General features: G+C 38.6%; 1 protein-coding gene across 1 annotated transcript; it reads right to left on the minus strand.

Moving 5' to 3' along the window:
- Nucleotides 1-449: 449 nt before the first annotated feature.
- On the minus strand, nucleotides 450-12893 carry ccng2 (cyclin G2). Its single transcript, XM_088070810.1, has 8 exons — nucleotides 12757-12893; nucleotides 10650-10800; nucleotides 10266-10403; nucleotides 9277-9527; nucleotides 8051-8129; nucleotides 7231-7329; nucleotides 5697-5896; nucleotides 450-2499 (listed from the first exon to the last, which is right to left on the minus strand). Exons 2-8 carry the CDS (start codon nucleotides 10752-10754, stop codon nucleotides 2367-2369), a joined length of 1005 nt encoding a protein of 334 aa, XP_087926936.1. The 5' UTR covers nucleotides 10755-10800; nucleotides 12757-12893; the 3' UTR covers nucleotides 450-2366.
- Between the last annotated feature and the right edge of the window lie 168 nt (nucleotides 12894-13061).

Below are 13061 nucleotides of genomic sequence, written 5' to 3' on the forward strand. Positions count from 1 at the left end.
AAGCACCCTGCTCAAAATTATATATATTAAATATGTTTAAATATCTAAATATATCTAAATATTTCAAATCACTGACACAGAACAGTCGTTTCTCAGCAAATTAATATAGAAATATGATGTTGCCATCCTGAGTTTACCCCCAAAAATTACAACTTATTTCTTGTGTAAAAAAAAAAAAAAAAAGTTTTCTCAAAATATTACACTTTAGTCTTAGATTTTTTTTCCCCCATAAAAAAAGCACAGAAAGGCAAATATGTTCTGGCAGATCTACAGTGTGTCGGTCACCATGGCCTGAAAAGGCATCATGATTTATAATAATTTGTATTTTTCTTTTAAATTTCTGTTGATTTATCTGCATCATCAGGTTCATTCAGCAACACTTAAATTCTGATTTAGAGAATAAATCCAAGCAGCTGTTTAAAAACATGAAGAAAACCACAGACAACAGATTAAAAATAATAATTTTTATAAGATTTTAGACTTTTTTTCAGTACAGGTGACAAAAAGAGAATAAATAACTTAATATCTACAAAGAACTATTAACATTTTTTTTTGTACATCATTTACAGTTTTACACGTTTTTGTATTCACATTTTTTTACATTTTTGAAATTTTTTAGACTTTTTTCCAACACACAGTCAGCATTTTTTTGTTCCGTACAGCATTCAAAACACCAAAGACTTTTTTGTTTTTGAGCTACATCCTAAAACGATCAACTTTAAGTTTTAAACCAGAGTCGTACATACACACATCCACAAACATACACCCGTTAAACGTTTTAACTAAACGCCCCGCAGGGTCAGCGGGGGTTAAATTGGAGGGAAAACTTTGAGCGAGGGACGTCGTTCCCCTGTGACTGAACACGAGCTCTGAACAATTTCAAACAGTTTTTCCACCAAAGACAAACTCAAAGCTCCAGTCTGCTCATTCAACACAACAAAAAGAAAAACTGTGCAAATAAAACTTCACCACAGAAGACGAGAGCAGACGGCGAAAGATTTCGCATTATTTCTGCGAACAGATCGACAATCAGTGTAATCTGTACATTTAAAATAATTTTACAAAAATTACAAAAAACGAAATACAAAAATTTTTTGCAAAAGCACAAAAATATTTTGCAAATATAAAACATGTTGCAAATACAAGTTCCAAAAATCACAAAATAAGACTTTAAAATACAAATCCATAATCATTAACGAATACCTGTTAAAAAATTAGAAATTGTTAGTAAGATATTCAAAAATGTTTTTCATTTTTTGCTATTTGTGGACTTTGTTGTGTATTTGCAGATCAGTTTTATATTTGCAAAATAGTTCAGAGTTTGCAAATCTTTTTTTGTATTTTTTTATATCAACAACCAGTTTGTAAATGTAAATCTGTAAATAGAAAACATCTTCAAAAAAAAAAAAAGCAAATATATAAAACAGATATTCAATTAAAAATGTAACACAAAAATGTAGAGTATATTAAAAATACAAATCCACACGCGGAAAATTTGAGATTTACAAAAAAATGTTCAAAAGTTGTAAATGCTAGAAGATATTCAGAAATGTTTTTAATTTATTTCTGAATTAATTAAATATATTTTGATATTTTATTTGTGTGTTTGCAAAATAGTGTCTTTTTTTTTTTGTATTTGTGGAAGATGTTTTCCAATCACAGATAACATTTTAACGGACTGTTGATCTGTTCACATAAATAATAACGACAAAAATTTTCCTCCAGAGGAGAATAACAGTTTTCTGTCAGGAAATCGATTAAATCGATGTAAATCGATTAAATCGATGTAAATCAATTATCTCAAGAACCAAAAGTGAGATTTTAACCCTGTTATCCAGAAAATAGACCGTTCAGTGGTGATCGGGACGTCAGCGCGTCATTTTCTCAGAATAACTGACCTCTTTCTGGACCTTGAGGTCTTAAAAAGTTTCACCGAGATGGCGATCCTAAAAAACGACGCCCGCATCCGCTCTCAGCTTCCGTACGTCACGAGAACTCCTCCTCACTCTTCATAAACACACATTAATAACAGTGAAAAGAAAAAACATTCCCATCAATAAATACCAAATTTGGCAAATTTGTCGAGAACATGAACCGTTTCTGGTCCGAACTGAGAATTTTTGCGGCGTCTATTTCGCCCAGCACCTTAAAGACCGGACGCCGCGGCGAGGTTATCTAACATCCTGGAATGTGACGTCTCGACACGCACCAACACATCTACGCGCTAAAATCTACCCGGAGGAGTCCGCGCCGCTCAGCTGCCAGTCGTGCGACTCTCCGCCAGCACCAGAGCGAACTAAACAATAAATTAAAGACGTGGGGTCAGAGGGGGAGGGGCGGGGACGGCGAGGCACGTGGTGGAGGCGTCAGACGTGGAGGTGCTGGCGGTGTTTTTGGCGGCGGAGGTGCAGGGGGAAGTAAGGCCCCTCGGCGTCGCTGCCCAGAGAGCTGCTGAGAGACTCCTCGCCTGAACTCATCACGTCCTCACAGGAGTCCTCGCTGCGGAGACACAGAGGAAGAGACGCCGTCAGTTTAGAAAAAAGCTCGTTATGTGTTCGTTTCTAATGTTTCACACGTGGTAAAACAGGCATCGGAAACGTAATGGACACTTGAGTCCTCATCGTCTCAGTGGACGAGGACATTGAGACTTTAAAGAGGAATTTAAGACATTTTAATCAAAAGGCCTTAAATTTAGATGAATGAATTTAGTGCTTTTTTAACAAACTGCAGGAACCGTTAAAGTCATTTTCCAAGCAAAGAATTTCTCGTTCTAGTCAACCATTAATAAATAATATAGAATTTATTTTTTATATATATTTTTAATTGTTTTAATTAATTTTATTTTTTGATTTGAGTGTGTTTTTTTTCACTGTTGGTAAAAAATCATCTCCAGCACTTCAGTTTCTGACAAAATACTGGGTGAGCGTTGATTTTTCCAAGAAAGATTTTTTTGTTTGTGTTGCGATGACATGCTATTGTGTGTATATATATATATATATATATATATATATATATATATATATATATTTATATTATTTTTTATATTTATATTATTTTTTAAAAGATTTTTTTGTCTGTTGATCAAAACAATATCATAAATAATTAATTAACACAAAAAACATCCTCGCAGCCAGTAAGAGCAACCAGTCCCTAAAATTAAAATAAAATAAAATAGTTAAAAAGTGTCAAATGATGTGCATATTAAAAGTTATAGCACATATTTTACTTACATTTTTTGTTTTATATTTATATATATATACTTTTCTACGCCCAGCATCAGAGCTGCTGTCATGAATCACAATAGAAATTTTCATAATTTCTGCTGTTTGAAGGACTAAAAAAGACAAATGAATGAAACTATGATTAAAGAACAGCACTGAAGTATAAACGAGGAAAAATAGATCAACTACAGTGAAAATAAGCGTTTTTTCCCTCCGAGGATCTGTTTAATTGTTAATGTTCAGGTCAGAGGGATAAAAGAGTTTTGTGATTATACGCACGATGAAACAGACGATCTGCTGACGTCTGTCGCCGCCTCACCTCATGTTGTTATGGTGACAGTTAAAGTGTGACTCAGCTGACTGTCTGTCAACATCTGACCAAAGTTCAAGCGTGGAATTTAATATTAAATCAAAGATTCGGTGCTCGGCTGCTTTCTGGCGCTCCGTGGGTTAATGATGGTTATTTACGGGACTCAGCTGGGGAAAGTTTGAAAGTTTCACTTCCTTTTATGTCCTTTTACTCGCTGTTCTCCGAACGTTCCTTATGAAACAAAGGCGGGCCGTCATGTGATGTCATGGAAACGTCTGTCAGGGGGACGTGACCAGTGACTCGCACACCTCCCATCATGCAGTGCAGGGAGATATGAGAGGCCCTGACAAGCTCACACAGTCAGAGGGGTGTGTGTGTGTGTGTGTGTGTGTGTGTGTGTGTCGTGTTATTGCAACACATCAGAAACTTGTGTGTTGCTGCACAGCTGGTTGCTAAGAGAAGGGTTACAGCAGACACACACACACACACACACACACTGTAGTCATTTAATCTGCCAGTTAACCCTTCAAATCCTGAGCAAATTAGCTTGATTTTTTTAGGGGCAAAAAAAGACCAAAAATTAGCAAAAAAAAGCAAAAATTTACAAAAAAAATCTGAAAAAAGTAAATTAAAAAAACAAACAAGGAAATTGCCCAAAAAAATCTATATTGTGATTATTTTGAATATTTAATCATCATAAATGTACTTTCTCTATTTTTTGATAATTTTCTAACATTTCTGTGTGTGTTTTGGACTCTGACATGTTGCTCAGGTGTGTTTGGACTCTGACATGTTGCTCAGGTGTGTTTGGACTCTGACATGTTGCTCAGGTGTGTTTTGGACTCTGACATGTTTCTCAGATGTGTTTTGGACTCTGACATGTTGCTCAGGTGTGTTTTGGACTCTGACATGTTGCTCAGGTGTGTTTTGGACTCTGACATGTTGCTCAGGTGTGTTTTGGACTCTGACATGTTGCTCAGGTGTGTTTTGGACTCTGACATGTTGCTCAGGTGTGTTTTGGACTCTGACATGTTGCTCAGGTGTGTTTGTAGCTCTGACATGTTGCTCAGGTGTGTTTTGGACTCTGACATGTTGCTCAGGTGTGTTTTGGACTCTGACATGTTGCTCAGGTGTGTTTTGGACTCTGACATGTTGCTCAGGTGTGTTTGTAGCTCTGACATGTTGCTCAGGTGTGTTTTGGACTCTGACATGTTGCTCAGGTGTGTTTGTAGCTCTGACATGTTGCTCAGGTGTGTTTTGGACTCTGACATGTTGCTCAGGTGTGTTTGTAGCTCTGACATGTTGCTCAGGTGTGTTTTGGACTCTGACATGTTGCTCAGGTGTGTTTTGGACTCTGACATGTTGCTCAGGTGTGTTTTGGACTCTGACATGTTGCTCAGGTGTGTTTGTAGCTCTGACATGTTGCTCAGGTGTGTTTTGGACTCTGACATGTTGCTCAGGTGTGTTTGTAGCTCTGACATGTTGCTCAGGTGTGTTTTGGACTCTGACATGTTGCTCAGGTGTGTTTGTAGCTCTGACATGTTGCTCAGGTGTGTTTTGGACTCTGACATGTTGCTCAGGTGTGTTTTGGACTCTGACATGTTGCTCAGGTGTGTTTTGGACTCTGACATGTTGCTCAGGTGTGTTTGTAGCTCTGACATGTTGCTCAGGTGTGTTTTGGACTCTGACATGTTGCTCAGGTGTGTTTGTAGCTCTGACATGTTGCTCAGGTGTGTTTGGACTCTGACATGTTGCTCAGGTGTGTTTGTAGCTCTGACATGTTGCTCAGGTGTGTTTTGGACTCTGACATGTTTCTCAGGTGTGTTTTGGACTCTGACATGTTTCTCAGGTGTGTTTGGACTCTGACATGTTGCTCAGGTGTGTTTGTAGCTCTGACATGTTGCTCAGGTGTGTTTTGGACTCTGACATGTTGCTCAGGTGTGTTTTGGACTCCGACATGTTGCTCAGGTGTGTTTTGGACTCTGACATGTTGCTCAGGTGTGTTTGGACTCTGACATGTTGCTCAGGTGTGTTTGGACTCTGACATGTTGCTCAGGTGTGTTTGTAGCTCTGACATGTTGCTCAGGTGTGTTTTGGACTCTGACATGTTGCTCAGGTGTGTTTTGGACTCTGACATGTTGCTCAGGTGTGTTTTGGACTCTGACCTCTCGCTCTCATCCCAGCAGCCCTCTGGGATGGTGGGCAGCTCGGGGACGGTGCGGTAGCTGTGCAGGTTCTGAGCGGTCCTCCGTGACACGATCCACTGCAGCTTCCTGTGATTGGGCTTGCTGCACTCGGGGGAGGCGTAGTCGGACAGACACAGAGCCACGCGCTCGCTCCACAGCAGCAGCTCGCCGTCTGAAATCTGAAACCAAACGCAGGAGTTGAGTTTAGCAGTTTGGCCCTCGGCCCCGCTCAGCGCGTTAACGTACTTAACTTACTTAACAGTATGTTCCTGTAAACGGTAACCTGGTTTCTTTTTCAGGTCAGGAGGTTTAGAGAAACCAGGTTAGAACTGCTCCTGCAGGTTTGTGCTGAAACCTAATCGGTTGGTCACGTAACGTTCACGTAACACGAGAACCTTAAAGAGTTTGTAATGTGAGGGGCGAGCAAACATACCGGGACCTGAAATGATCCCTAAACACAGTTTAGGGTGAAAACACTCGACTCATTTTTCAAATTCATAATAAAAAGCTGCAGTTCCATTATTTTAAATCAGGGTTTGTTTCCTTATCAGTACTTTTTCATTATTGTATTACACCATTTTTTTCTAAATATATATTATTAAAAAAATAATTCAACAGAATTACAACTGAATATTTAAAAATAACTTCGGGACTGTTCCATATTTATGTTTTTTTTTTGGTTTTAGGACAGGAGCGTTCAACTTTAAATGGCTATATTTTGTATTTAAAGTGAAAATATATTTTTTAAAATTCTTCAACATTTTTTGCCAGTTTTAAAAGAAAAACATTTGGGCTTTTTTTCTTAAATTTCTTGTGATATTTATTTGTTTATTTCTTTAAAAAAAATTGTTTTTCTTCAAATTTTTTTGCATGGGCCTGCAGATTTAGAAGGGATGTTTTGGGTTTTTTTTTTATCACAAAAAAATAACCTCAGTTATTGCAGCTAGAAACTTAAATTACTGTTGGATTATTACCACATATAAATATGGCAGGAATTTTTAGAGAAAAACCAACCCGTTTTATTTGAGTTAATTAGGGAAATATGGCTGGAAAAGCCTAAAAAATTCCTGTTTTGACTCTCATTTAGCCGTTCCCAGAAATCCCACCGCGACTGCGAGCCTTTAAAAGCCTCACTTCCTTCAACGTGTTGAGTCAAGCCGTCACAACACAAGACAGCCGCTTACATAACAGCAGCCGGCGACACGAAAATGTTGCAGACCAGAGCCGGGCCAAGAATAAACAGACACCCCCCCCTCGCTCCCGAAATCCTGCTGCCATTCACAACATGATGACACATAATTCTGCGTTGCGTTCACGTCCCCTTTAGTCAGCCAGAAACTGGAGACTCGCCTTTGAGGAAAAACGCTGCAGGCTGTAAATTAACTTTGCTGCTGTTGTTGCTGCTGCCTCTGCGTGGAAAAGCAAACAGCATTTTTTCCCGTTTCATTGATTCCCGCAGGTGTTTACGCTCCCCTCCCCGGGTGAGTTGTGTAAGAACGGCGAGCGTGTTTACCTTCAGGTGTCTCTGGATGTGAAAGGTTATCTCCAGCATGTCCTCCGACTGAACGGCCTCGATCTCCTGCCGCAGGAGGGAGAGGGCTAACACGGACGGCTGCATGGACGGACAGAAAAAACATGTTTAGAGAAACGTGTTAAACAGCAGCGTTTCTGAGCTGTTGTCAACTAACAAGCAACATGAAGGACTCCGACACGTGTTCATTTTTTTAAATTTAAACTTTTTCATGATTTTTCAAGGACACATAATACTTACATATTATATATTTTATTACTTTTTTAAAAAAATGTTTTTGTAAAAAAACATGACTATTTGGTGATGTTATTTCAAGAGTAATTTTGTAAATTATTATTTATTTATTTATTTTTACTTTATTTATTTTTGGCTTTTTCAATGCAACGTCAGAAAAAAAGAGAATTAAAATCCCACCTCCAATGTCTAAATATTTTTAGAGTTTTGAACAATTTATTTAAGACATTTTAATGCCATTTAAGGTCTTAATTTTAGATGATTGAATTGAATGCCTTTTGAGACTTTTTAGTTGACGCCGAAATACACATCGAAGCACATCTGAGCGACGTTACGTCGACAGCTACAGAAAATACATTTGCAGTTTGGTTACTTTATGTGAAAATTACTGTAACAATTTCAGTGCACACAACTAAATTTTATGACTTTTCCGAAACTTTCAATAACTTTCCCAGGTTTTCCATGATCGTGGGAACCTTCTAACTTAAAAGACTCATTTTTGAGCATCTCAGAGCTCGGCGGCAGTAATCTCGCCCGACCTTTGACCCGCCCTGCGGTGAATGCCTACCTTTGCTTTAGAGAAGGAGATCCTGCACAGACAGGCTTTGAGTTGAGCCTCCAGCTTCTCCAGGCTCAGCGTCTGCTTCCTGTTCTCACACACACACACACACGGTCAGGTTCAGGTGTGTGTTCAGGTCAAATATGTTTCCTCAGACAGACAGAGTTGACTTGAACTCAGAATAAACAGAAAAAAATAAGAATTTAAAGGTTTACGTAAGTTTTTAAGACCATTTCGATGCTACAAACCCTGAAAAGTTTGCAAAAATCCTTGTGTTGTCTCACATTTTTATTGTCAAAACTTTTCCATGACTTTTCAAGGCTCCATTGATTATTCTTGTGAAAGTTGCCTGCTGTTTTTCACACATACACCAGGATGTGGACCTGGAAAAAGCGGTTGTGAAATTGCAGGACTTTTTCAAGTTTCCCATGACCGTGAGTTCCCTAAAACCAGATTTCAGGTGTACGTGCAGAGTTTTGAACCAAAATGCAGCGACACATATCAAACACATCAGCGCTGTCGGGTTGTGCAAGTGTGACATGTTGGTGCCAGTTGACAACAAATCTTATCGCTGCACTTCAGTCAGACGCTGATAGCCGGCTGCTGCCCTACTTCGAGCTCCGTCGCAAACAAACGGTGGCGCGGAGACGCTCGGCCAATGGAATCATGGGAAAATCTCAGAGTTCACACGCGGATCTGAACTCTGGAAGCTTTTGTTGCCGTTGAAAAACACATCCTGAATGTGCCGGTACACGCTGTAAATCTGCTCATTCAGAAAGCTTAATGCAGCTGAAGATTGAAGTTGACTCTATTATCCGTGTGCAGCACGTTTCGGGTCTCTGCAGGTAGATTTTCGTGAAATGAACTGAGACTGACAAATATAAAAACTTGATTTCAGGATATTTACCATCATTTTTGAGAATTTTAATAATTCTTTATGCGCTTTTTTCCAGGTCATTTCTTTATTTTTGGTTAACGTTCCCATTATATGCTTTTAATTTGTTTTTATTGCAATGTTTGGGTCATTTCTTCGTATGTTGCTCATTGCCTGTTTCAAAGGTCGGTCTCTGTTGGGATCCTGTGGCAGAAACGTGCACTTTATTGGACGTAAATTGGCACAGATGTCCATTACCGTCACACTGCTGCCTGTTTCACTCCTCACTGGACCAATTTTAAAAAAAACACAGTAAAAAAGGGTCGAGGTTGAAAATGCGTGACGTCGCGCGGTGGCTCACCTGTCCGTTAGGTGTGACAGTGTGATCTGGTGGTACAGCTCCAGGAAGGTTAAGGCAGTGATGGCTTTGGACTTGAAGTCGAGCTTCTCGGCGACGATCTTCTCCATGCGGCAGAGGTCGGACACGGTGAACCGGCACTGTCCGATGCGGATGAGCTCGTCGGTGGGCGTCAGGTTGCACTCCTCCTCCGTCACTTTGGCCGCCATGTGGAGGCAGGCGACGCTGACGCAGGACAGGTGCTTCTGCTGGATCTGAGGGGGACGACAGGTGAGTAACAAACCGTTAATTTATTTACACCAGCAACAAAATCATTTTACATTCGGTAATGAGCTCAGTAAGGAAGTAGGAGGTATCAACCAGATCTTATCTTTGTCATTGACTTGTTTACTTCTAAATCTGCTGATAAAATGATACTGAACAAGTTTCAGGCTTTTCCAAACCCTCAGTGCAGCCAAAATGTCACATGACCCGATTCATTCACCTAAAAAAGGCTCTGACTGGTTTAAAGTCTTAAATCAACCTCACAAAAGTCTTAAAATGCAAAGACACGGGAGATTGGACCTTCTTTTTTTCTGCCGTTGCATCGTAAAATCTCAATAAATGTTAAAATATTTTCCCTTTTTCTTTCCCATCTTCTTCAACTCTTCACGGTGTGAATTGCAGCAGTGGAATTTCACATATTATTACCTATAAAACACAGTTATTTCCAAATTCAACCAGATCTGACTTTTTCACTGGACCAAAAATGTTTTATGTTACAACAAACATTTAAGCAAAATTACTCTTAAATCTATGTAAAAAAAAAGTTTGTCATTGTTTGTGTTTATTACATTTTATTTTTCTTCCTTTCGGTTTTTGTTTTTGTAAAAGTGGTCTTAAATCTAATCCAGAGAAGCGTTTAATTTGCCTGAATCTGCAGGAACCCTGCTGTTAAAAAACAAAGCTAAAGTATCTTCTGTCAGCTCCTTTCGGGCGCGAGCGTCTCGTACCCTGATCATGGCGAGGAATCTGTCCAGCAGGTTCACAGCCAGGACGAAGGTCTGCGTGCTGTAACCGAAGAAGCTGGTCAGACTCCACAGGTCCTCCACTTTGGCGTCTCTGCACTTGGCCGAGATCCGGCTGTCGTCCTGGAAAACAAAGATCTGTCGTTACCGGTGATGCCTTTTTATTTAGGCAAAAAAGTCTCGAGGCCTTCTAGAAAAGCAGCTCAGATTTGGGAAATAACTGATTTTTATCTTTATTTCTTACATTTATAAACTTTGATTGATGTGAAATTACAGTAAAACTCGAGCTTCTAAATTTAGGTAATATTCAGAATACTTCCCATTTAATGACAATACTGAGTCACGATCGGCGTTTGTCGAAATGCTCACCTCGGCTGTGGTTTCGATGAACTTCAGTCCGGTCTCTTTGGGGAGATAATGAGCCTCCTGCTCATAATTCACCCTCAGCTCCTTCATCAGCTTGTAGGCATCCATGTCTCACTTCAGGAAGTGATCTTTTGTTTTTACCACAGTTTTTTCACTGCAAAACACAAAAGCACCCAAAATCAGCCAAACGAGTATTTATCACACACCACCCTGTTAAAATCATTGCTTTAAATGTCTTTTTAATGGAAAGCTTTTCCCTTTTATGCCTGATTTGTACCTTTTGTTTTCTTTTGACGTTTTTGTTCGTTATGTATTTTTCATTGTTTTATTTTCAGACTTTGTGACTTTATTGCCGTGTTTAGATAAGTGTTACATAAATCACTATTATTATACAGGTCAGAAAGTTCTCTGATCAGTCTGAAGTACTATATTAATCTTATCGGTTTGTAGTTCAGTAACGCTCCTGATATTTTTGTTATTTTCTGCAGAACAAAAATACTTTTGTACGTTATTACATTTTAATTAATTGAGAGAAACTGTATCGAGGACAATTCTGATAAATCGATCAGTCATTGGAGTATTTATAAAAACGTGTTGCATGTCTGCTTCCACCTTCTATGTAATTACACAAAATACTTGTGAATTTGAAATTATGTTACAAACAAAATATATACAATTAATACTACAACAAAGTTTCTGAAAATACACATTAAAATGACATTTTGACACAAAAAGACATTTGGAGAGAAGAAAACGATATAAAACAATACAAAACATAAGTTTTAATGGTCTTTTTGCATTTTTTATGTGCATTTGAGTATTTTTGTTACTTTTGTCTTGTTAATTTGCTTGTTACCTCCCATGTTTTATGTTTTTGCAAAGAGAAATCAAACCAATTTGCTCAGGTTTTAAAAGGTTTATTAGCAATTTTCAGGTACTTTTCTTGTGCGTTAGACTTGCTAGTATTTGGGTCGTTTCCTCTTTCATTACTCATTGCCTTTTTTCCATATTTTTGGAAGAAATCAAACCAGTTTGCTCAGGTTTTAAAGGCTTAAACACGACTGTTTTCAATGCAATTTTGGTATTTTGGCCATTGTTTTGTTTCGTTTTTAAATCTATTGTTTTCTAATCTGTGCAGCTGTTAAAAGTGCATCGTTTCTCCATGTTTGGTGAACCCTGGCTCTGTATTATTACCATAACGTTACTGTATATGTTGGCCTACATTAGCTCAGTCAGGGGTCACAGCTCGGAGCCCAGCCCACTTCCCTCAGCTGGGCTCCGGTGTCAGGTTTCCTCCGGCAGACGCCTTCCCCGTCCTCTGACCGAAAAACAACTGCCTTCCTAAGCTATTATCTGCCCACAGACAACCGAAAAAACACAAAAACATAACCCACACGGCCGGAAATGGTTGTTTTAATCGATAATAGTTGATGATAAGCGAGGGCGCTAACGATAGCCGCAGCTAGCTAACGTTTAAATCCTCCGGTCGGAGCGGGGGAGGGGCTGCTGCTTTTCATTCCTCAAACCTTAAAAGCTCCATTAAACTACATCTTTTAACACAATCAACGATTAAAAAAACAATATTTTATCGATCGCAGTGGTTTTTAATGTGTTGAACCGATCAAACTGTGATTCTGGTGGTCGCTAGTTGTGAGAATAATCGTGTTTAAATTTTGGACAGGAGATGAATTCAGGGGATACAAACAACAACAGACTAACAGGAAAAACATCCTCGACTGTAGGAAGGAAATAAAACGTGAAAACGAGTGTAAAATAGCAATTTTAACCGTAAATCCACTTAATAAAAATGAACAAAAAAGAGAAACTGTGCTGTAAATGCCATTATATAGACTGTAAATAGAAAACAATACATAATCATATCACGTTCCTGTCAAAATTGTGCGATGGTTTGATATTTGCAGAACAAAAAGAGATTATTATCTTTGAAAACTAATAATATATAGCTAAATTAAGATCCTATTGTCGACCGTTCACTTTTCCCTTTCTTTTCTATGTTAACAAGAAAAAAGACAAATGTAAGTCGTAGTAGTCCCGGTAGTTTGTGCTAAATAAACATAAATTATAAAGATATTTTAAATGTTTACTCTACCTGTTGTTGCAAATTAAATCCACATATCTGTTGTCTTCTTAAGTCCTTCTCGTCTTCTCTTCTTTTTCCTTTCTCTTCTTCTCTTTTGTTGATGTTCACAACGCTCACGCCCACATACTACGTCACGGGGCAGCAACCAATCAAAAACCGGGGTTCGAGAATAGAAATCCCCTCCTTTTGGCGTCAGCGGTACAAAATAAAGCCATTTGACCAATGTTTTTGTTTCGCTTTGACTTTATTTCTACCACTTTTGTTATGATTTTGTACTTTATATCGATAATTAATCATCATATCGTAGATAAATG

Source organism: Plectropomus leopardus, chromosome 20 (assembly GCF_026936395.1).
Source record: "Plectropomus leopardus strain MGB_pleo_1.0 chromosome 20, ASM2693639v1, whole genome shotgun sequence".
NCBI lineage: Eukaryota > Metazoa > Chordata > Actinopteri > Perciformes > Serranidae > Plectropomus > Plectropomus leopardus.